The sequence below is a fragment of the Perognathus longimembris genome, chromosome 2, assembly GCF_023159225.1.
Source record: "Perognathus longimembris pacificus isolate PPM17 chromosome 2, ASM2315922v1, whole genome shotgun sequence".
NCBI classification, from domain to species: Eukaryota; Metazoa; Chordata; class Mammalia; order Rodentia; family Heteromyidae; genus Perognathus; species Perognathus longimembris.
The window spans coordinates 26,922,234-26,947,575 of NC_063162.1; the positions used below are offsets into that span (position 1 = coordinate 26,922,234).

Genomic DNA, 25,342 nt, shown 5'->3' on the forward strand with positions numbered 1-25,342 from the left:
AAATGTTTACATATAGATGGTAATCTGTTTGTTTATAATTTAGTTAAGGATGGTTTACTTTTCGATTATTTTTGAAGACAGGATCGTAATTATGTAGCTCAAACTGATTACCAGCTGAAGTTTCTTCTATTTTAGCTTACTGTGCTGGAATCACAGGAGTGCTCTGGAGTTCTCAGATTAAAAAAAAAAGTTTTCAATGATGTATTACTTAAGATAACAAATTCATTATGAATCTGTAAAAATCTTTCACCTCCATGTATCCATCTGTCAGGTGTTCAGTAATTCACTGAGCAAACAATAATATTTTCTCTTGGCAGGTACAAAGTCAGTGCTTCACGCACTCACACTTACATACAAAGGAGCCTTTCCTGCTTTGATTTTCTTTTCTTTTCTCTCTCTCTCTTTCTCTCTTCCTCTCTCTTTTTTACAAAAACAATTTCAGGCAAACGGATGTGTGCTGGAGAAGGCCTGGCTCGGATGGAGCTGTTTTTATTCCTGACCACCATTTTACAGAACTTCAACCTGAAAGCTCTGGTGGATCCACAGGACCTTGATACCAGTGCAGTGGTGAAAGGGCTTCTTTCTGTGCCCCCTCCATACCAGCTCTGCTTCCTTCCAGTGTAAAGAAGAGCTCTGCTGTCTGCCTCCAGCTGTACAGTAACCAGCAGTTCCCTCCTGCGAGCCAACACTCACCCCCTTCTCCTGTCAGGGATGCCTTCCTGTCCTCCCTTCTCACTTCTTCCCACTCCCTCCAGACCCAGGAAGATCCAGTCTCCAGTTTGGAGGGCTTCCTGTGTCACTGCACAATGATACCTACAGTTCTCTATGAAGTATAATAGGTTCATTCACCACCCCAAGCCCTCAGCTTATCTAATGCTGATTTACTAATGATCTAGTACCACAAAATAAAAAAATGATTACCCTATGGCAACTCAGACTCATTACTCAATAATAAATGTTATTTTAATAAAAATATCATTTTTTCAATAATAAATATTATTTTTCATGCCTGGAGTCATTCTTGGACCATCCTAGTTTGTTCAAAATTCAGTGAAGCAATGATACAAACTAGAAGTCCACAATAACTTTTTGTCCACAATTTGGTGAGCATTGGGAATGGGAAAGGGAAGATGGTAGGAAAACCCTTTGTCTATGTTACCTGTCTATCGGGCGATGTGGATTTAATGACTAACAACAATGTCCAGAGCAGCTCCTCCTGTAGGGAAATACTGTGAGACACAGACATAGACAGCAATAAGCATTAAAGGTTAGAGTTCATGTCTTTGGTGTTAGTGTAAAGAAAAAGAAAAATTGGAACTATTCTTTTCAATTAGTGTTTCCAACCGCAAGCAAGGTAGGAGTTTTTGGTTTTATATGGCAAATCATCTGCTCTATTATTTGTATTGGTGTATATCACTTGTACGTTTTAAGATGTTTCATATTCGTACAATGCACTTTGACCAAATTGATTTTTCTTCATATTTGGCAGTACTAAGGTGTAAATCAAGGGCCTTGTTCTTCCTCGACAAGAACTCTACTGATTGGACCATGTTCAACACTTGTTTTCCTACATTCTACACATTGTTGTACACTTGATATAAATCTAATGACAATTATAATAATGGCACTGAAATCACTTCTCTCATTTCATTTTTCAAGCATTCGCAACTAGATGCACCCAATTTCCCCTACCCCCTACCTTGTCATGTATGACATGAGAGGGAAGGTCATTTATCCCTGTGCTGAACTCTTTCCCCAGAGCAAGTCCCTTCACCCAGCATTTTTAAGCTAATATTTAAGGCATAGAGAAATGCAAAGTCTGTACTTAAATCAGTGAATAGTTATGCTTCCTTATACACAGCATATGTGTTTATGGAGGATATAAATACACATAGGTATGGTTTTTCAAGAAAAATTGGACTCACTATAAAAGTGTATTGAACAGGTAGTGGTAGTTCATGCCTATAGTCCTAGCTACTCAGGAAGCTGAGATCAGAGGATCATGGTTCCAAGCCAGCCCACATAGGAAAGTTCACGAGACTTTTATTTCCAATTAATCACCAAAATGTCATAAGTGGTGCTGTGGCTCAACACAAACTACTAAATAGAAGCCACATCTTGAAAGTTTGAATTTTTGCATCTTCATTGGGATGTTAGTGGTCTGTAGGTGGGCCAATTACAAAAATCTGCTGTACCACACAGCCTTGCACCAAGATTTTTTTTTGCCAGTCCTGGGGCTTAAACTAGGCATGAGCACTGTCCCTGGCTTCTTTTTGCTCAAGGCTAACACTCTGCCAACTTGAGCCACAGCGGCACTTCTGGATATTTCTATATATGTGGTGCTGAGGAATTGAACCTAGGGCTTCATGAATAATAAGGCAAGCACTCTTGCTTCTAGGCCATATTCCCAGCCCTTTGCACCAAGATTTTAAAGGCAAAAGTCACTTGTATGGAGACCAAGCCTCAGCAAGGCATTACATAAACACAGCACTGGGAGCAGGCTCCCCTGGAGCTACATAACAAAATGTATCTAAATTCTTCTCAAGCTGGGCCCTCCAGGGTCCATTCTTTGAGCTAGGTCTCTGCAGTTTAAAGAATGGCTTGTCTCACCTCTAGGCCTTGGAGCTGGATGGACAGCTCCCTATCTCCTGGCAGACTCTAGGATGTCTATGAAAACAGCCCCCAATACCTGGCATGATGCTAGTGTTATGAGGTACGAGCCCCCACTAAAATGTTTTGGGGTCCAGGAATTGACAATCAATGAGACTACTCAGATGACAATCAGGGATGGGAAGAATTTGTATTGAGCAAGAAAGTACTGACTTGCCAGGACTGAGCTAGAGGTGGGGATCTCAAGATGCAGCCCTGAGCTCTTAGCAGCCTGCTTATAAACACAAAAACCACAGGAATTTCCCCTTTAGCCTAACTTTAGTGGCTCATTAGCTTCTAGGAACCAGTTACAAACTGGAAATCATCTCACCATGAGCTGATAAAACAGGATAAACTCTCCCAAGGTGGGGTGGGGGGCTTAGGGATGCAGGCAATACAGAGCAAAACAAGTTCAAAACAAGTTTGGTAAGTACAGCTCAGGCCAGGTTACATTAAACAATACCAATCATACTTGTTCAAAGCTAGTATCAGAAGATGGTCAATTTTCTGCATTTACATCATTTCACTAGGATGGCTGTGACTTGGTTTTTACATTACATCTTGACTTTATTTAAATCATAGTTAACTTAATTACATACCAACTTTATTTATAGACATAGTCAAACTATCTGCTACATACTTGAACCTTCTCGGGTTTGTCCCTTTTTGCTTCTTTCCCCGTTGGAATGAACATTTTAAGACAATTTTTACCTTACAAACCCTTATTTATTTAGAGGAAATCATGTTTTAAATCCTTTCCCGAAGATTTTGTTATTAACTTTTTACAAATTTAAGCTGGTTTTTCCTTTATTTGTGTTTGTATTGACTCATAAGACATACTTGTCTGTACCCAAATTTGACAAGCCCTGTTTGCAGCTTGAGTTTAAAACTGCTCTTTTTTTTTTCCTTTGGCTTGCAGACTTAGATGATTTTAGAAAGGTGTCCACTTAAACACAGTCAGACTGTTGGGGGTAGAGACGTTTACTAGATTATTTTAATTTAAACTGTTCTTCCTTGTTATTAAAGGGATAGGCTCACAACTGGTTACGAGTGGGGCTGAGTATAGAATGGCTGATTACTTTTATTGATAAAGATTTTACCTTTTATGAAGTAGCAGACTTGATAATTAACCCCTTTAACACAAAGTTTCCATTCTTTGCATGGCTGCTGGTGTCAGGCAGCACAGATAATGGTTACAATTACAATCAAAAAGTAAATAATCTTAGAAAGTATCAGTACTGAGACCATTACCTTTTAAAATAGATGCACTTTAGTTTGATTGAGAATATTACCCCTTTTTTATGATAACAGATTTTAAGCATCAAAATATCAGATAATTTTGAACATGTTTACACACATATACGCCTTTGTGCACAAGGTTTTTAAGGCACGCATATGTTTTAAAAATGAAAATTGTCCATAAATTGTTTTGGAATTCCAATGGCAAATGTTATTTTTGCCCAATATGATAGAACCATGTGGTATTAGACAGACAGATAACATAAAACAAACTAAGAGAGAAAACACAAAACATAAAGTTTTTGTTAACAATAAACAACATTTTTATAGATGATTAAGACCTAGATGGTAAAGAACATACTACATTTAGGCAACTTTTTTGGCAAGGCATATTAATATATGCATCAATCTTTGCATATTTTAACGTATATCTACAGCATTTTATCATCTATGGGATTGTCATTTGTAGCCTCCATGGGAGCAAAGCCACTAGTTTACCAAATTAGCATTATCAAAAGTAAATGTTTGGAGAAGTAAATTTTTCAAGTCAATTTGTAGTACAGCTTTACAAAGATTGTCTTTTAACCTGGCTATGAAATCAACATAAGGTTTCAGGCCTCCCTGCCTGATTTACAGAACAGATAGGTGTTTATCCTGGTTCTGTTATCTCTTTGCCTGCTCTGCCCTTCTGATTGATTACTTGATCGTCCATCAGCCCAGGCTTGTCTTAATTTTTGGCTGCGGGCTTCCTCATTCCACTACATTTGGATTCGTAGATGTTGACTGGGCTTTTGGCAGGTTATGCCCAAGATTTTCCAGTGGTGGAGAATTAGAAGCTGGGCCTCTGCTAACCCCCTGAGAATGCCCATAGTGTCAGGGGTGTGGCCTCATGGGTGCTTATGGCCTGTTTCTGGAAGCAGCCTCCTCTTAGTTAAGTGGTTGTAATTTAATGGGCTCCACCAAAAGCATTTTAATGTGAGCTTCCAGTTCCCCTTGTTGTTGATCTAGAGGCCGGGCAGATGGCTGCACAGGAAGGCACCCAGGGAGTGAGTCTGGTTAAATGTCCCATCCCGGCAGGAGCCGGAAGACTCCTCTTCACTGCCCTCCCAGGCTTCACAGTCCTCATGTCCCTTGTCACCAGATCTTAAGCCTTCACTCACATCTTCCTGACTTTTGCCCCCAAACTCAAGGCTTTCTTTCACACCCTCTGCTGGCCTGTGGCCTAGATGATGCTTGGCAGGAGAGAAGGGGAGACTCCAGCCCTGCCTGATCTAGGGCAGGGGCAGAGAGGTTTGGCTAGGTGGATTAGGATGTGACCTAAGGGGGAAGGGGGAAGTAACTGCCTCCAGGTCTGCCAGTAACACAGGTAACTGGTGGAGACAGCCAGATGGGGGCATCTGCATGGAGCCCTCCCACGGGGGACCTTACACTACGTTTCACAAATAAGAGTATATTTGTGTATCTGTTTAGTACTATATGGTATATGAGTGTCCTTTTTCTTAACCTTTCGTCTTTTGGTGCTTGTGCAAGATATCTCTGTCTTAGGCTTAGCAATATGGGCTACACTTATGTCATCAACATAATCTTTAATTTTTTGTAATATAAAAGCACTGGGACTGTTGGATGCTATGTTGGTTCTTTTTTTTTTTAATAGTAGAGTTCACAGACCGTTTTGTAGAATGTCTGTAGTACTTCAAATTCACAACAGTATGTATAAGACTTCTTAATCAAAACACTAATCAGCACTTGTTATGTATTTTCTTTTTGACAATAACAATTCTTATGGAGATGAGGTATTATTAGTTGTGTTGTTTGGGTTACTTTTACCTGACTTAGTCTCAAAACAAATTCACAAGTGTGTTGAGTTATTGGATCACTAACTTTCATAGTCAGTGTGATACTCTGAGTTCAAACTTCAGTATTATTAATATATTATTAAGTTATTAAATATATATGCACATATTTATGCAAAACAAAGAAGATGTGCTGGATATCAGTGCCTTACTCATACAATTGTAGTTACATTGGAGGATGAGATCAGAGAATTACTGGTTTAAAACTGAGGAAGCGGGCTGGGAATATGGCCTAGTGGCAAGAGTGCTTGCCTCATATACATGAAGCCCTGGGATCAATTCCCAAGCACCACATATATAGAAAAATGCCAGAAGTGGCGCTGTGGCTCAAGTGGTAGAGTGCTAGCCTTGAGCAAAAAGAAGCCAGGGACAGTTCTCAGGCCCTGAGTCCAAGGCCCAGGACAGGCCAAAAAACAAAAAACAAAAAACAAAAAAACTTGGGAAGGAAAGCCCATAAGAACCTTAGCTCTAATTAGCCACTAAAATAAATTAGAAGTAGGGCTTTGTGTCCAACCATAGGGGACTTGTCGTGACCAAAAATGCTCAGGGTCAGCATTCAATCCTAATTCAAGCCCCAGGACTGCCGCAAAAAATAGAAAGAAGAGATAAGATAAAGTAGGTCATCTTGCTCACTATTCTTCCTCTAGACACACTCAATAGACACTACTCTCACACCCAAATGGTGAAAAACTTGCTGTGGAAGTAAGTGCTGTTGAACAGTAGTTTTGATTTCATCAGCAGTCATGAGTGAGGCCATACTGAGGGAAAAGGAGATCCATGGACTGTGGAAGTAGAAACACCGAGGTACACGCAGAGGGCACTGAGTTCTGAGCACATTCCATGTGAGGACTCCTCCAACGCAGTGGAAAGCCAGCTAGAGAATCAGCAGACAATGCATACATAGGAACGTAGGCTGAGTAATGTAACACACACAAATATCATATGTATGTATTATTAATGTATCAGGGAGAGTAATATGACTACATTTGCAAAGAAATGGATGGACCTGGAAAAAATTCACATTGACTGAGTTCAATAAGCCTCAGAGAGACATAAAGTACATGCTTCTCTTACATATAAAAATTACACTTAAACATAAATATATATTAAAGCATGGAAAGGAACACATACACATATACATTATCACACCAAATAAAGCATGGTTCCCATGGTATAACTCCTTTGAACATTGAATTGAAAGTTCAACAAAATGTCGGAAGCTGAAACATGTCATATGTGAGCCAGGGTACAATGGAATGGTAGGACCAGACTCATGGACTCATGGAGAGAGGACTAGAAAGTGAATGTCGTCCTGTCATGCCCTGAGAATGGAACCAGAAAACTGGAAGAGAATCATGGGAACTGGATAGATGGGAGAGAGAGAGGGAGAATGAGGGAAGGGGTAACTGATCCTATGCATCACACACATAGAGGGGTGGGTTACATGAGAACTCTTTTATACATCTAGTCAAATGTAATAAAAATGTTTCTAACTATAGTGAATGGCATCAAAGAGGCCATGAATAAATGAGTTCAAAGAGAAAAAAAATAAACAGCTACATAAGATAAAGAAGACATGGATGATAGAAAGAGTGGCTTAAGGAAGTGGTGCTGTGGCTGAAATGGAAGAGGATTTTCCTTGAGCAAAAGAAACTCAGAGACAGTGCCAAGGCCTAGAGTTCAAGCCCCAGGACTGGCAATAAATAAAAATAAACAAACAAAGAATGAATAAAGAGTGACTCAAGAGATGTGACTTTGTAACTGAAAGTGAAAATTTTAAAGCACAATAAATCAAGGGAAAATACTTGGTTGAAAGCCCTACCAATGGGAGGAGGAAATCAAATAGAACAAATTACAAATGGAAGACAAGCAGTATGAAATCACATAATCAGGGACATGTTAGAAGAAAAGTGCAGAAAGACAGATGCAAAAGAGATAAGTAGAAAATAGTTCCAGGCACTGTTAGTTTTCCCAACAAGTGAGTTAGAGGAATCCAAAGACACAATTACAAGATAAGACAGATGCCACTAGCAAGATTGAAAATCTATCCACACAGTAAACAGGCCTCTAAAATTTAGGGTGGGGATTTGGTGAAATAGAGACTACTTTGATGTATAAGGCCGACTCTCTAATGAAAAGTGTGTTGTTGCTCCTCTTGTCTCAGGGGGTTATTACAATAGGCAATCTGCTGTGAGTGTGTTAGTTGCAGGCTTGAAAACAAAGAATCAGAGATCAGGGAATCTTAGGATCGCTTGCACCAGTGTCTGTGTGAAATCTAAACAGAAGAGTTGGCGGTGGACAGGGAGAAGGCCAGACAGAAACACGATGAAATTTCAGCAGTTCAAGCAGTGAAGGGTGCAAGGGGCAGAACCCCAAGGTCCTGGTGCAGAACAAGCCCTGAGCCCGTGGCTGGCGCAGTCAGTACTGAGGGAGAACAGTCAGAGGGCTGAGTTTTATCTTCAAGTCTTCTGATGTGCATACAGTAATCAAGTCTTCGAGATGATCGATGGCAGAACAGAAAAGTGATAGATGAATGAAAGCCAAGAGAAGATCTTTGAGAAATGTGCCAAGTCATTTGGTTACAATCTTACATTTTGGCCATGTGCTCATTTCTTAGGGCAAAATTTAAAAACTAATTTAGACTGCTTGGTTGGTCGCAAAGGTTGTTCATATCTTTGTAAGATGAAAATTCAATTGCAGCCTTCATTTCAGCAGAAAGGAGTTGAAGGAGAGAAGGGACATGTATTTCTTAAGGCATAAAAAATGCTACTTTTATCCCTAAACTACTGAGCTTATTTTACATAAAATAAGGTGGTGGGATTCTTCATTCATTTAGAGTTCGGTGGGTCAGGGAGCAGGTTAGTACTTATTTCATTCTACATAATGTGCTCCCAGGATCTGGGATCAATCAAGTTCTAAAGGTTATACATGCAGACTTTTCTGACCTCTATGTTAATTATTAACTGAATTTGTGTTTATTTGAATGCCACTGATTACAAACAAAATTGAATATTTAGGCGTAGTACACAGCAAATTATTTGTGAACTCATTTGAATTGAATGTCTTCTTCACGGGGAAGGGTATAAGATGTAGGAAATGTGTTTTAGCCTCAGCTCTACCAACTGGGGTTTATGTCTTTCACCAATGTTCTTAGTACCTAAGATGTAGTTTTTAAGCCCTAAAAGGAAAACCATCTTACCATAGGCAAAGAAAGCTGAGAGAATGAAAATGGTTATGATAGCCACATTAGATCTCAGAATCCCTCTGCACCAGGCTGATAAAATGGTAGGTATGCAGATTTTACCAGTCTTCATTTTGCATGAAAGGAAGATAAGGGGCTCTGGCCTGTAATCCCATTGTAAGAGGCAATTGCCACTTAATAGGCAAAGATTTAGAGGACTGCAATTTGAGGCCAATTTGAGCAAATAGTAAAACCCTGCCTCAACAAACAAGACAGACATGGGGGTGTATCATAGTTTTAGTTTTGGTGAAGGGATGGATAGGATGATTACAGTCAAGAATAGCTTTAGTGGGCTGGGGATATAGCCTAGTGGCAAGAGTGCCTGCCTCGGATACACGAGGCCCTAGGTTCGATTCCCCAGCACCACATATACAGAAAACGGCCAGAAGCAGCGCTGTGGCTCAAGTGGCAGAGTGCTAGCCTTGAGCGGGAAGAAGCCAGGGACAGTGCTCAGGCCCTGAGTCCAAGGCCCAGGACTGGCCAAAAAAAAAAATTAAAAAAAAAAAAAAGAATAGCTTTAGTATAATTAAATATGGGGTCTTTTGTGTGTGTGTGTGCCAGTCCTGGATCTTGGGACTCAAGGCCTGGGCCCTTTCCTTGGCTTATTTTGCTCAAGGCTAGCACACTAACACTTGAACCACAGCACCACTTCTTGCTTTTAATGTATATGTGGTCCTGAGGAATGGAAGCCAGGGCTTCATGTATGCAAGGCAAGCACTCTACCACTAGGCCACATTCCCACTCCCATGAAGCCCTTAAAAAAAAAAAAAAGCAAGGACAGAGTATGTGTCAAAGCTTATAACATCTTTCACTCAAGGGTGCAAGGCCAGGTGTTCAAACCTCAGCACCACCAAATTAAATTTTAAACTATCTTCAGTATTCAATTTAGAACAAATGTGGTATCCTTACATACATACTTTAAGCTGCACTTTCCTAACAACACGGGTTAATTTAGTTGTATTTGAAACTTTCAGTTTTGCATTCTGTGGTTTTTTTGTACTTGAGTTTAAATATCTTGGGACCCATGATGACTCAATGATATGTACATAGTAAGAAACTACTGCTCTCTATACTGTCCCTTCTTTACAATGTATTTTAACTGGCAACAATTAGTTATACAAGAGGATTTCATAACATCATGTCAATTTATGCAAACATTGTTTCTTGTTTTATTTTCACTTCCTTAAAAGGAGAAACTAAAATCAGCATCACAGCTGTTTCGGTTGTGAATGAACAGTAGAGAAGCCATAATTCCTCTAGCCTTGTCATTAAATCACACAATGAAAGCTTTCCCCTGGACTATACAGAGCAAGTTTCAACTCTGCAGAGCTGGGAATAGAATTCCAGGACTTTTCTTCAGGAAGCCGTGGTGCACTGCAATGGCCATGAGACAATGTATTTGAAACCCCAGCTCTTCCACAGGAGCCACGCGGCATTGAGAGTCCTCCTGTATTCTGGATTCCCCCTCATAGAAAAAGAAAAAGAACAACGATCCTTGCCTCCTATTTTTCTTCTATCTATGGACAAGGACCTGCAGCTTAGGGTCAGCACTTAATCTATGTTTGTCTTTTCAAGAGGCATGAGTGATACCAGGTATTTTACATTTACATAGAAATAACATTCCAGGAGTCCACTAACCTGTGGAAGAGTCCCAGTACTGAGGCCATGTGTGGAAGTGTTGTTCAGAGCAAAAACCAAGATTAAGAACATGTTTCATAGAACACACAGAGCATCCTCAAATCCATCACTTCCCAAGTTCTCACTAATCTGAGAATCAAGAAATGTACTCTGGATCGGACTTATGTAATTCTAACCCCTCTGTACATCACCTTTATAATAACAATGAAAAATCAAAAAGGAAGAAACAGTTTTGGAGTAACGTACTTATATATCAAGTCTTTAACTTCAGCCCTTCTCATTCATGGCTATACATTGAAAGCAGGTAGGTTTGTATTTTAAGTTAGCAATATTTGATCACCAACAAGTGCAACTAAAGCACAGTATCTGTGGGCCCTCTGGATAAAAGGACCTAGGACCTATGTGATTCTACCTTTATCTTTGCCATCAGGAAAAAGTCTAATCAGAAGAGATTGGGAAGTATTGACCTAATTCATTACTAACCGATTACAGAGGCACACCCTACAGTCTCCAGAGCATTATTAAAGGTCTGCACTGCAAGCTTAGAGTACTCTCAGCAAGAAGAGAAGCCTCAATGGATCTAGTAGTTGTCCTGGTGCTGGGTCTCTCCTGCCTGCTTCTCTTTTCCATATGGAGACAGAACTCTGGAAGAAGGAAGCTCCCTCCTGGTCCCACTCCTTTCCCAATAATTGGAAATATACTACAGGTTGATATTAAGGACATTACTAAATCTTTAACCAATGTAAGTACTCTTCATGCTCGCTTCTCCAATGGTCTCAGAGAAGTGATAATCAAACCGTTTTTTAAACTTATTGTTGAAAGTAAAATGGAATGATCCTTCTACAAAGTGTTATATGACTATGACTTTTCCAGTTTGTATTTTAATCATAAAATGAAGTAATGTATTGAATGAGTGGGTTATTTCTATTTTAGTCTCAGTCACAAAATAGCAAATGTTATGCATCCTTCTCCAAATATCAGTTTAAGCTTCATGTTGATATTTTTTTTTCTGAATATCCACAGTGAGGAAGATGCTATGTTTAAATGTTCAATTCATGAAATCTTACACTTTATATGACATGGCTTTTTATTCAGAATCATCACAGAAGTTAACTGTTCTGATAACTGAAAGGAAATATCTGTGCAGATGTGATACCGTAAATACTTAAGACCAATTAGGGGAGAGCTGATGGTATAGGATCCACTTGGATTTTTGCATAAAACATTTGTATGGGGCAAACAATGCTGCTTGGTGAGAAATGGCTTTGGAAGGTGTGTCATGTACTGGGGCAGCCTCTGTGGGCCCAACCTCTGTCTCTAAGGCCTGTAGATCCCAAACTGCACTTGACTACAGAAGCAGTTGTGCTGACTTAAAAATGCCAATTTCTCTGGTTTGTCCCAGGAAGTGAGATTTTCAACAGTAAGAGCTTCACAGGTTGTCCTGAAACAGTGTTCTAGCTACAGGTTTGGGTGCAAATGAGAATCAAACATTTCTCAAGCATGGATTTATATTAAGCAGAGACTCAGCCATGAGTCTTCTATTTATTTTCTATGGTTTTCTAGAAATGAATTTAAATCCACAGACCTCTGTGTCTTTCTTTGTGAAACATGACAAGCTTATGTGTGTTTTGAAGTGAAGATGAATTATAATGGTGTGTCAACTGCTTGGCCCATTGTATGGCACTTTGTAGGGAATCTCAAGTGACAGCTATAACAATGTCTTCGTAATGTAAAAAGATCACCAATACTTGAAGTTGTGTTGGAAGAAGCATGAAAAATAGAATTATGTTATCTGTTTTCTCCAGACTTACTCTGAGGAGTAAATGGTGATGTCTTTCCTGTGGAAACCAAGTGGAAGGTGTAGGGAAACCCCCTTTTTGAGTCCCTAGAAAGAGCAGGCTTGGACAGAGTTGTGGGACTAAACAGGAGCCCAAAGCAGCTTGACCTAGAGCTGCTTGACCTTGGCAAAAGAAAGGAATGAGGAAGACCACTCAGTTTAGGGGAAGTTCCAGGAAGAGAAAGACTTAAGATCAGTTACACCCAGAACCAAGAATTGTATTGCCTTGATTGCTTTGTTTACTGGAGTTTACTGGAATTTTAATCACTAACAACCATCCTGCTTCCTTATGTGTCTGCTTGCTTGCTGAATAACTTGCTAGACCACCTATGTATGGTACCCATAAGAACCCAGCCCCACTGAAGCCAGGTCCTTTTTGTCACCATCCTGGTGGTGGGGAACTGAGGCTGTGCACTGCTAAATAAAGACTCCTAGCCCAATTGACTGAGTGCTGCTGACTATTGTTGTGGGTTCAAGGTTCAGTATACAACATTTTCCTAGTATTTCTTTTTCTTCTCATTTCCAGCTCTCCAAAGTGTATGGCCCTGTGTTCACTCTGTATTTGGGCATGAAGCCCACTGTGGTGCTGTATGGATATGAAGCCGTGAAGGAAGCTCTGATTGATCATGGGGCGGAGTTCTCTGGGAGAGGCAAAGTCCCAGTGATTGACAAAGTTAATAAAGGCCTTGGTATGTGTATGTCTGCGTGTGCGTGTGCGTGTGTGTGCGTGTGTGTGTGTGTTTGTGTGTTGGGCAGAGGATATGGGGATAATGCGGATGGAAAAAGTGGCTTGAAGGGTTTTGTAGTGCGAACTTGCCCATCCCTGTGGCTGCCATCTGCTTCTTCCCTTCATTCAGGAATTGTTTTCAGCAATGGACACAGATGGAAAGAGTTGAGGCGTTTCACACTCATGACCTTGCGGAATTTTGGGATGGGGAAGAGGAGCATTGAAGAGCGTGTTCAAGAGGAAGCCCGCTGCCTTGTGGAGGAGCTGAGGAAAACCAACGGTGGGAGTTGCTATAAATCACTAATTTAGACAGGGATATAAAAGACTCTGTTAATTCTTTTCTGTCTCCAATATGGATTCTTTTGTCTTCACATCAGAAATCATGAATGTAATTTCTTTTGTTATTTTATGCTGATACTGGGGCATGGACTCTGGGCATTATATTTGCTCAGCTTATTGTTGGTGCTCCACATTTTGAGCTATACCTCTAGTTCAGGCTTTTCATGGGTGAGTTACTATAGGTTTTAAAATTTTGCCCAGATTTGTTTTCCTGGGCTGGGTACCAACTACAATCCTTAGATTTTACCCTGGTGAGTAGCTACAATTCTAACCAGGAACCACACTTGTGTCTGACTAAATACATGTTTGACTTTGTTTTTGAAGAGTTAAAGAACAGTGCTTCCCTCCTAAAGTGAGTCAGGTTACCTGGTGTCGTCATAACATGGGAGTGATTGCTAAATGAGCAGGGTGGTAATGACCCTGTTAGCCCTCATAGACCCCCACATAGATGCCAGAGTATGGTACCTTCATTTTCATGGACATTTCCATGATTCCTCAGTACCCATGCCTCTAATTAGGGATCACCATGGTGTGGTATAAAATATGATTTAATTTCTTTTATTGTCTCTGAATATAATTCACATCCAAAATCATTTCTCTGCAAACATGGTACAATTTATTAAGATCAACATTAGTTATTTCTTTTGATCCAGTACCTTAGAGTTTTTGTTTACATATTTAAGTAACTTGTTATTGTACCGTGAATCTGTCAAACACACAAATTGTTTAAATGATTCAGTTAGCTATATTTAAACTATGACGATCAGTTCCTTATACAGTCTCTTTTTTTTTTTTAGCATATTCTAGCTCATTTTTCAGTTTTTCCTATCATTTTTCTCAATGTTTGCTGGATTTTATGTTTAAAGTCTTGTGGTAAACACTCCAATAACTAAATCTACTAACCCATAATCACCATAGATAGGACTATGCGCTGGATTCTAAATGACATGGCTTTTTCAATTCATTCTTCCAAATAAAATGAAAGACTGAGAATCTGACTTAACCTATGAATGCCACACACATGTAGTCATAGTAAATTTCAACAACTTCCCAAATAACCATTTTTTTATAGTTAAAACAGAATATTTGTGAGAGCTTAGACTCAATTGAGTGTTTAAGTAACCTACACACATGCAACCAAGTCAATGGCTATTGTATAATTCTAATGACCCACACCAATTCATAACTCACCATTTAGGTTCTATGATTCAAACTTACTAGCACCTTAAATATTGATTATTTGCTTATGGAAAATTCACTGTAGGGAGAGAACAAAAAGAAACCTTTTCTTTACTTTATCTCTCAAAGGATAGACAGAACATCACTGATAAACAACTTTAAAATATATAGAGTGTATCTTAGGATTCTAATACTTCAGCCTTATCCATATATTAAATTTGCTGTTTGATTAGACTTAGTGTCTATTTATTTCATGTTGAAATGAAAAAGAAGGCTCCCAATTATACTTAATAAAATGTTTAAATTTAGTTATTACTTTTTTTCCTCATACAATATGAATGTGTTCTGCTTTTTACTTTGATTCCTTCTTGTATTTGAACTCTATTACAGTTTCTCTAGTTTCTCTCCATCATTGATTCAACAAAGCTACAGATGCCTGACAATCTCTCTCCTTCTTTCTCAGTGCTGTAGTCTATAGGCTTTGCAAACAGATCTATTACTATTCTGAGTGACTATTAGGTATATTAAAGTCTTCTTTTTCCAAAATAGCTTACATCTAGGATTGAAAGACTGTAGGTAAAGGCAATTGATATGATCTGCCATTATTTTGCTAGTTAGTTTGTGTACTGGCCAACTCAAGCTTCAGGTAAAGTGATATGCCAGTTTAATTCATATTGACTATTGAGGAATCAGTGTGTAAAACAGTAATACAAATTGGTGAAGATGACAAAGGCTAAATATATATACGTGTGTGTACATATATATGTATATATACGTATATATGTATAGTATTTCTACTATCTATCTATGTATATTTCAATTTGTTTTTAATTCCTCAGGCTCACCCTGCGACCCCACCTTCTTCCTGGGCTGTGCTCCCTGCAATGTCATCTGCTCCATTGTTTTCCAGAATCGTTTTGATTATAAAGACCAGAACTTTCTTAACTTGATGGAGAAATTTGATGAGGATACCAAGATTGTGAGCTCACCATGGATGCAGGTGAAGCCAAGATCTTTTCTTCCTAACAACACATTTGTCTTTTCTTTTTATTTCTTAACAGACCCAAATTAAACTAAGAGTGAGTAGTAAGGTAAGTACCTGGACAGTCCTACATAAAGAATCATAGCGTGCTATTCAGGAAGTTATTGCCTATGCCAATATGTTTTAGTGTTTTTACTATTGTATGTTTATAGTAGCTTCAGAGTTTCTGGTTTTATATTAAGATCCTTGATCAACTTTGAATGGAAACTACCACAGGGCAAGAGGTAGGAATCTAGTTCATTTCTGCAGTGCCAAAATCATATAATGAGGCTGGTTGGAATTGGTTAGGAAGCAGGGAAGGGCAGGATGAGGGATAGTAGCAGAGGAGCTGAGTCTGATCAGGAAATATTGTATGGCCAGGCCCTGTTGGCTCATGCCTGGAATCCTAGTGACTCAGGAGACTGAGACCTGGATGATCAAGGATTGAAGCCATTAAGTAACATCTGAGAATGATGTCTAAGCCTAATTCCATACCCACTGGAAAAGTACAAGTGTAGGATTGACTGAAGCTAATAAACTCAGGCAAGTAATTTGATATTTCCCATAAATCCCAAAGAAATATTCTTATAAGATGCCTAGCGGATCTGTGGATATCCAGGTCCTTAGTGAAAGCTTATATTTCCCACAGGTTTGTTTTCCAGACATCTGGTATCTATGCTATTACTGGACAGACGTATTTTTTCTCACAGAGGAAGCATGTTTTTTTCAATGGAAGCTACTAGAAATCACTGAGTAGGGTAGAGTCTTTGATTCCACTGTGATTCTAGATGATAATGCAGCCATGGTGCAAATGACAAAATTGAATTATAAAAGAAGCCTCACAATGTTTTCCCTTTTGCTGGTATGGTTTTCTCTAAACTCTATAAAAATAACTATGTGAACATGGAGAAGTCATTTATATGCTCCAGCATGAGTTCTGAGTTTTAGGGCATCCTTAAACACCTCTCATTTTATATTTACCATAGAAATTTCCCTTCAAGATGGAAGCCATATGACATTTCTAATTACAGCCAAATTTTGTATAATATGTATAGTGTGTATATGCAACTATATTTTAAAAAATACTGTTTTTGCTTTAGATCTACAACCTCTTCCCCAATCTCATCCATCATGTACCAGGGAGTCATAAAAAGATACTAAAAAATGCTGAATATATAAACAGTTATATTTTGAAGAAAATAAAAGAACATGAAGAATCACTGGATGTTAGCAATCCCAGAGACTTTATTGATTGTTTCCTGATTAAAATGAAACAGGTAAAATGTTAAAAACCTATACAGTTATTTGAATGCTTGAGCATGTTGTGACACAATAAATAGTATGTGCTACTAGAGTTGTTTAAACAGATGGTTAACCAGCAGTCTTTGAAAAAAGAAGTTATTAATTGTAATTGAATCTACACTAAACATCCTGGGAAACTGAAAATTAATTTGTTAAATAAGAAGAATACATTTACTGTTTCCCTTACATAACAATAATATGATAAGGAGAAACGGAATGCATAGGGCAGGTGAAATAGAATTCCCATGTAAAGTTTCATCTTCCTTAAAAAACTTTTTAAATTGTGGTATGTAAAATTATATATTTATATAATCCCAGTATTATATTATATTTTTCATGTTTTTATGAACAAATTAATTGTACAAATGCTTCTATTAGGATCTTTTATATAATTATAATGTATTTTTGTCAAATTCACCTCTTCTATTATGTTTACTAAGCCCTTTATATTCTTTGTATATAGATTTTAGTGGGTTTGTTGTCTTATTTTCTCTTATACTAATAATGAATGTGTTATATATGTAACCTATATGTACAATACACATAGATAATGTATATATATATATATATATATATACTGCATTCAACTAAGTAAAATAAAGATACCTTATTAGTTACTGGGGATTTCTATTACAAAATTATGACAGTGTAGTGAAAAATTAGGTGAATCAGCTTCGCATTACACCTTTAATTCCCTGCTCCCTTCCACTTGCATTCTCGTTAGGTTATTCTTGTCACAAATTATATATTTAATATATTGGTTATCCATAGAATTCACCTATGATTATTGCTTCACATATTTCCCTTCAAAATATGTATAAACTAATATGCTGTAAACCAACTATACAACTCGGGGAGGGGAGGAAATTGGGGAAGGAGGAAGATGGGAACAAAATGAGGGAGGAGATAACAAGTCTGATAAGAAATGTAATCACTGGCTGAAAATGTAACCCCTCTTCACAGCATTTTGACAAGCAATAAATTGATTTTAAAAAGTATATAAACCAAAAAGAGGTTGAATACAAATATATAGTATAAATAACATTCATATGTGTCTATGGGGTTTCAATATGCTTTACTTTCTTCTTGAAACCCGATTCCCTTAAGCACTTCCTTTTTGGTAGATCTATTCATGAGAGACTCTCTTGTCTTTTATTTTACCTTAGGAGTATTCATTTCTTCTGCATGCTGGTAGGATATGAGATACAATTAGTGTTTTAGTCCATGACATAGAAACATTTAATTTTCATTTATTTAGATTTTCATTAATTTTTAAACATCTATACCACCTAGATTATAATAGGCTGTGTGCCTTGAGACTATTTAACCTCCAAATTCATTTTGACAGATCATAGATTTAATATTAGTATTTGTGCAAACTATCTTAGAGTAATTTTACCTTAAGATTTAAGAATAATTCTAATTCGATGAGCATAGAAAAGTACATAAGGTTGAAATTATCAAAATTTATTTATCGAGATAAGCTTAGAATGCACATGAAACTGATAATGTCATGGAGTTGACTCTTTTCCTAGAAAATACAAATGCTGAGAGATTCAGTTTATCTTAGTCACTTTATGACATATTATTACACACTATAAGTCATCTTGATATTGTGAAAGCATGATGGATTAATTCTGGTACACACAACTGCCAGAAAATGATGCAATTTGATCATTTCATGATTTCCTCATTCAACATTTGAAAGAGCAACCTTCTTCTCAGTCTCTGTCACTGCTTTATCCATATTCGCTCCTTTATACCACTACAACCTAATGTGAATTTTGTCTTTATGGTCTATTCAGTTCATGAATTCCTAGTCATTCCCTCACAGGTTCCTGAGAACACCTGACTGGGTGCTTCCCATCTGCTTGCCCATCTTGATTAATGAACCCATTCTTATTCCTTGTGGCTCCTAGGTTTTGCCCCACTTTAACATTTTTGTCAAGCAATAATTGAACATATGCAAAGTTTTGATACAAGAAGTAAAATTGCATTGGGGAGCTCATGGCTGAAATCCTAGCTAGTCAAGAGGCTGGGATCTGAGTATCTAGGTTTGAAGCCAACCTAGGCACAAAAGTTCCTGAGACTCTTAGGTCCAATTAGCTAGCAAAATGTGGAAAGTCGAGCTGTGGTTCAAGTGGTTTAGCACTAGACTTGAGCTTAAGCCATGAGTTCAATCCCCAGGATCAATTACATTATCAGCTACAAATATCCCCAAGTTTCCTATTCCTATTACTCAATTTTCTGATCATTTAAAAATTGGAGCAATTTAGTTACTAGTGGCTAAAATGAGTAATGAGTTTCAAGATCTCAAATACAGTCTCAGTACCATAGCAGTTAGAATATGACAGCACAGTAGCCCTGATGCATTACTCTCAACTAGTGTATCACTTCCGCTATGTCATTGTTCATTCTCTTAGTCCTTTACACTCCAGGCTTATAGCACTGTGAGATACTGTAGATTTATTGTAATCACATGTGCTGGTAAATGATATTATTATTCAAATCCTAGGAGCAGGGAAATCACAACGAACCATTGGAATTCACGAAGGAAAATTTGACAACTGCTGCATTTGATTTATTTGGTGCTGGGATAGAAACAACGAGCACAACACTGAGATACGGCCTGCTGCTCCTGATGAAGCACCCCCATGTCACAGGTAGGAAATCAGGTGGAGACCTAGGCAATTTTCAGGAAAATACAGGAAAGATGCTGCTAGTGATTTGCATTGTCAGATATGTCTCACAGTTCAACATCCTGTGCCACCAGCTGTAATCAGAGAGAAGTGAGGAGAACAAGGCAGTAGGGAAAGCAATAAGACTCTGTTCTGGTGTCTGGATTTTACAGCAAGAAATTGTTGGAAAACAGTTCCAGCATAAATTAGATAAAAATTTGCCACCGTTACAGTAGATAAATTTTACCTTATCCTGTACCTTTCCTCATTCTGATAATTCTTTTTTTTTGGCCAGTCCTGGGGCTTGGACTCAGGGCCTGAGCACTGTCCCTGGCTTCTTTTTGCTCAAGGCTAGCTAGCACTCTGCCACTTGAGCCACAGTGCCACTTCTGGCCATTTTCTGTATATGTGGTGCTGGGGAATCGAACCCAGGGCCTCATGTATATGAGGCCAGCACTCTTGCCACTAGGCCATATCCCCAGCCCTCCTCATTCTGATAATTCTAATGCTGCCATAGGTCAGAGAGAACTCTTCAGAATATATAATAAACTTAGAATTTTACAAGGGCATCTGTAAATTTGATCTTCTACAATGTTATAAGAGTTCTATTTGTAGGAACCCCGTGTCTTAGAAAATTTAGAAATTTTCCTAAATTTAGGATTTAGGAAATAATAATAAAGTAATTTTAAATGATAATTTGTCCTCTGAGGATAGAAAGGAAGAAGGGATAGCAAACAGATAAGAAATATTAATATTCAGACAACTAGAGTAGATATAACTATGATAAAGACACTTGATGCTTTCACCTAAATATTGTAACAGGAAAAGTCCTGAGGGAAGAAAAACCAAGCTATGTCTCTAAAATTCCCATAAACCTCACTCCTTAGAAATAACAGATGTGAAATATGATAGAAGAAGAATTTAGCAAACAGACTCTCCATGCTCAAATTCTCACCACAGCTCCATTCATCTGGTGAAAAGAAAGTCCCTCTCTCTTGAGAGGAATTTTAACCTGGGAATATCTGTTCTTAAACTTTTGGGGAGTGACAGTGACATATACAGATGAAAGGTCCTGCAAAGCTCTCTTGTTGTTTGTGATGCACAAATTTTTATCTCTCTTGTTTCTTGAAATTGATCCGCAATGTATATTCTGCAGAGTGAAGAACCTCCATAGTTTACCAATTTGATAAAACATTCTCTCCAAGTGTCCAGCAGAATAAGGGAATAAAAACCCTCACTCAGAATAAGGTTGTAGGATTCCAAAACACCAGGATTAGAAAGATCAACTTTCAGAATGATACAGCTAGGTCATATATAAAGAGAATGTAAAGATTGTACTGGAATTCTTAAGAGTGACTACTACTTATGTATTGATGAAAGAATATGGGAGAATTAGACTTCCATATCAGCTACAAACTACATATTCTATTTTCTCTTTTTTCACAAAATACGCTTAATGTGCTTCTTTCATTTATCTTAAAACAAGACAAAGATAACCATGGACCCAATCTGAGACTGTCACTGAGGCTGCTAGAAACTCAACTTAGAAAACACTCACATCAGAAAAAAGCAGAAAGAAATGATGCAAGGAGAGAGCGAAGACCCTGAGAATGAAGGAAACATGGCCTAGAGTCTCACATTTTTCTACTTACTGATCATGCATTGGTAGAAGTCTTAAACACCTATTTGTGTATTTGCAAATAATTCTTCCCCAGGAAATGAAAAGTCATGAATTGATTTGAAATACAAGGGAATAACAATCAATGGAAAGTAATCCTAGTTTCCACCCAGGGAACAATATTTCTGTAGCAGAATGATTGAAACTACAAATGTTTGTTTAAAAACTCAAATATTACATGTAATATATTGTTGTTAATGAATTGAGGGGCAATGTGCATGTATATCTCTATGTGTCTATTTGTAGATGTGGCTAAATATGTAAGACAGAGATGTGAATGCACATTTTGATCTCTCATACTAGGAAATCAATAAATACTCTCTAAAACTGATTAAAAATTCAATGGGGCACTGGGCACCAGTGACTCATTCCTGTAATCCTCCCTGAGGAGAGCTGAGCTCTGCAGATGGATATTTGTAGCCAGCCCAGTGAGGAAAGTCTATGAGAGTTTTATCTGAAATAAACTATTCAGATAAAGCCAGGAGTGGTGCTGTAGCTGAAGTAAGTGGTAGAGCACTAGCCTTGAACACAAAGAGGCTCAGGGACAGTGCTAGGCCATGAATTCATGCTGCAGGTCCAGCAAGAAAGGAAGGAAGAAAGGAAAGGAAGAAAGAAAGGAAGGAAGGAAAAAACAAAGGATCATTATTTAGAAGTATGAAGATATTTTCCAGAAGCAGGTATTAGGATATCCAATATGGCTATCAGTAGAAAGTGCTAGATAATGGTTGTATTACTGCATATTGCACATATGAATTCACAAACACAAACACTATTTGTATAATGTTTAAATAATACTTACTAAAATTAGTATTTTTGTTTTTCTTTGTGGATTATCATTTCTCCTATATTTCTGTTAGTGTACATTAACTGTACAAAAGCATTTAATGCTGATATGCCCATACATACATACAAACATTTTCTCTTTTCTTAAATCATTAAATACTTGTACAGAGGGTTTCAATATAGCACATCAGTTCAGGAGTTCCAATGCATCTTTATCAATGTCAGTCCTTATAATATACATTTACCCTGCTCAATGTCAGTCCTTGTAATGTACTTTTATTCATATTTTTATTTATATCCTGTTCATTTTTGAAACGTATTCTTAGTTCGACTCATATCAGATCTCGAAGTTAAACTCTTTTTTAAAGACACATCATTTTTTCTATAAATTAATAGAATTTGTAAATCATTTTACCATAAAATCACCTGCCTTACCGACAAAAATATTTCTGAATTAGAAAAAATGGAAATATTCTATTAACTTCTTAAAGGTCATACTTGGAGCCATTTATGCTACTCCATAGCCCATAAATTAACATTCATATTTGTGGAGATTTGTGAAATCTGAAGATATACATGAAGATAATAGCAAAAATATACTTTCATTGTTAATATTTTATTCTCATTATTTTTTAATATTTTATAACAGTATTGTAAGTAGGTAGTACTTGTGATAATATACTTCTTACATGTAAAATAAAGTTATTTTAGTTTACTATATAAAGTATATAACTGGTACATGAATAGTTTTGAGTTTTTTTTTAACAAGAAGCTAAATTCTATGGCTATATTATTGAATTATGAAGCTACTTAGTAGGAGAGTGATGTATGTATATACTGAAGTGTAAGTATTCCATTGAGCATATGTATATTTTTTTCCTCGAATCTTGTTGAAGTTCATTATTACTCTTTATGTAGTAGTTGAAAGGAAAATTATCCCAGAATAACCACAGACCATAGGGGAAGTCACATAGAGCAAAAAAGAGTTTATTGCCAGCAGGGCCGGCAAGGCCAAGTTCCCACAAAGGAAAGGAAAATAGCACCTGAACTCTCTCTCAGGGGGGTCTTTATACTCTCATGCAACTAAAGTGGGAGGTGCTCGGCCTGCCCCTCAGGTATCAGCCAGGGGCAGAGTCGCATTACCAAGGGCAGACCTTATGTATGAGCCAGGGACATTCTATAAGCTTACAGTAGTGAATTACTGTGACCAATGTGCAACATTCCCCCTATTCTGCCATTTCTTATTTATATCTCAACCAGCTAAAGTGAAGGAAGAGATCGACCGTGTGATTGGCAGGCACCGGAGCCCCTGCATGCAGGACAGGAGCCAAATGCCCTACACAGATGCTGTGATCCATGAGATCCAGAGATACATTGATCTCGTACCCATGAACCTGCCCCATGCAGTGACCCGTGATGTTAAGTTCAGAGGCTACCTCATTCCCAAGGTGGGCTTGTTTCTTCTATGCTGAGCCTGCATAGGGCTTGCCACCATAGATAATGACTTGCTTTTCTTTTGCAGCTTTCAGCACTCTTTAACTTTTCTGAACATTTAATGTTAACTGTACTGTGTTGTGTAGTGATTCTTTTCTGATATGGTTTGTATGCTGTCTTAAAGGCCCCATCCCATGTACCTGGATTGCTAAAGACTTAGGAAAAATACTCCTATTATTTTATTGAGTGTTTCTTATTCCTTTAGCATGGTCCTCTTCTCCTTTTTCTGAGTCTATGTTTTATAGGTTTGATCTTTCATGTTTCTCAAGTGGACTTGTATGTTCTTTTCATACTTGTTTACTTTTACCTAATTCTTCATCTGTTCTAATAGATCTACTTTGTATTTAAGTCCTGATATTCTGTTTTCAATTTGATCTGGGTTTTCAATTTGATTTGGGGTTTTTATTTAATTTATGTAGTGTTAAATTACCAAAATTTGACTTTAATTCATTTTTAAAGTTTTCTGTATATTTTTGAAGTCCACATGAATATATTGCATTCTTTTCCTTACTTCATTCAGCTGATTATTTGTATCTTTTTCATGTTCATTCATTTTTAAAAAAACATTTTATTTTTTATTTTATTGACCATTCTTGTGATCATCCTTTTGAGTTCTTTGGGCTTTCTTCTTCTCTAATATGCTTTATGTCTGTTGCTATAGAATTGTTAAACCTTGGACATGCTTGGCTTTTATTATATTGAATGTGTTGATATTTATGGGGTCTGAAGCCAATTGATTGGTTGGAAGTCTTTATTACCTGTAAACCACAAGATTGAATTAAGTACTTTTCAATGGATCTATCACCTCTATAGAGCCCCTGGCACCAGGCTTTATATATAATATATAATATGTATTCAATATGTATAATATTTGTTATAATGTATGTATGTATATATGTACATTTGTATACACACATATTTTAGCTTAGCTTTTCTATGTGTGTTGCTCCCAGGGCACAACCATAGTGACATCATTGACCTCTGTGCTGCATGACCACAAGGAATTCCCCAACCCAGAGACGTTTGACCCAGGCCACTTTCTGGATAAAAGTGGGAACTTCAAAAAAAGTGATTACTTCATGCCTTTCTCATCAGGTAATAAAATTTTATTTCTATATCTCAAGATAATTTTGAATGGAGGTTTAGTTGGAACTTATATAATGCCTACTTTGGGGCTGGTATATTTGCACTTTACATATATATGTATACACACACACACACACACACACACACACACATATATATATATATATATACACAATGGAATTCTATGCTTCTATCAGAAAGAATGACATTGTCCCACTCTTAAATAAATGGAAATATGTGGACACATTTATGCTAAGTGAAGTGAGCCGGGTGCAAAGACACATAGATAGACTCTGTGGGGTCATATTAGGATATGTCTAGGACAGTCCTAACAGATGATCACAACAGCTCAATAGCTATGTACACATGATCATATAAGATGAAATTAAGAAAAATAATCTCCAAAATATTGAAGCACTTGGTTTATCATTGCTGTTGTTATTTTTAACATACTATGTGAAATTATTTCTTTTTTTCTTCTGTTTATCTTCCTTATAATTTAGCCACTTTGTCACTGTATGTGATTCTGGTAATCTGGGTATTGTATATATGTTTGTCTAAATTAGGGAAGGGAAGGGGCACATCAAAATGGTAAGAC

The 25,342-nt window shown here is 37.5% G+C and overlaps 1 protein-coding gene across 4 annotated transcripts in view; it reads left to right on the forward strand.

Annotated features, from left to right (window-relative positions):
* LOC125346233 (cytochrome P450 2C5-like) overlaps window positions 1-25,342 on the forward strand; it is a 66,991-nt gene that overhangs the window by 15,212 nt on the left and 26,437 nt on the right. The window contains exons 6-8 of one of the 4 annotated variants that reach the window (XM_048338629.1): window positions 19,541-19,688; window positions 23,425-23,612; window positions 24,612-24,753. The exons of 1 other annotated variant lie outside the window; for it this stretch is intronic. In XM_048338629.1, coding sequence (XP_048194586.1) covers window positions 19,541-19,688; window positions 23,425-23,612; window positions 24,612-24,753 — 478 coding nt within the window. Of the gene's footprint in view, window positions 1-442; window positions 680-19,540; window positions 19,689-23,424; window positions 23,613-24,611; window positions 24,754-25,342 lie in introns of those variants that run through there. 2 more of the 4 variants (XM_048338633.1, XM_048338632.1) reach the window with 2 other exon arrangements.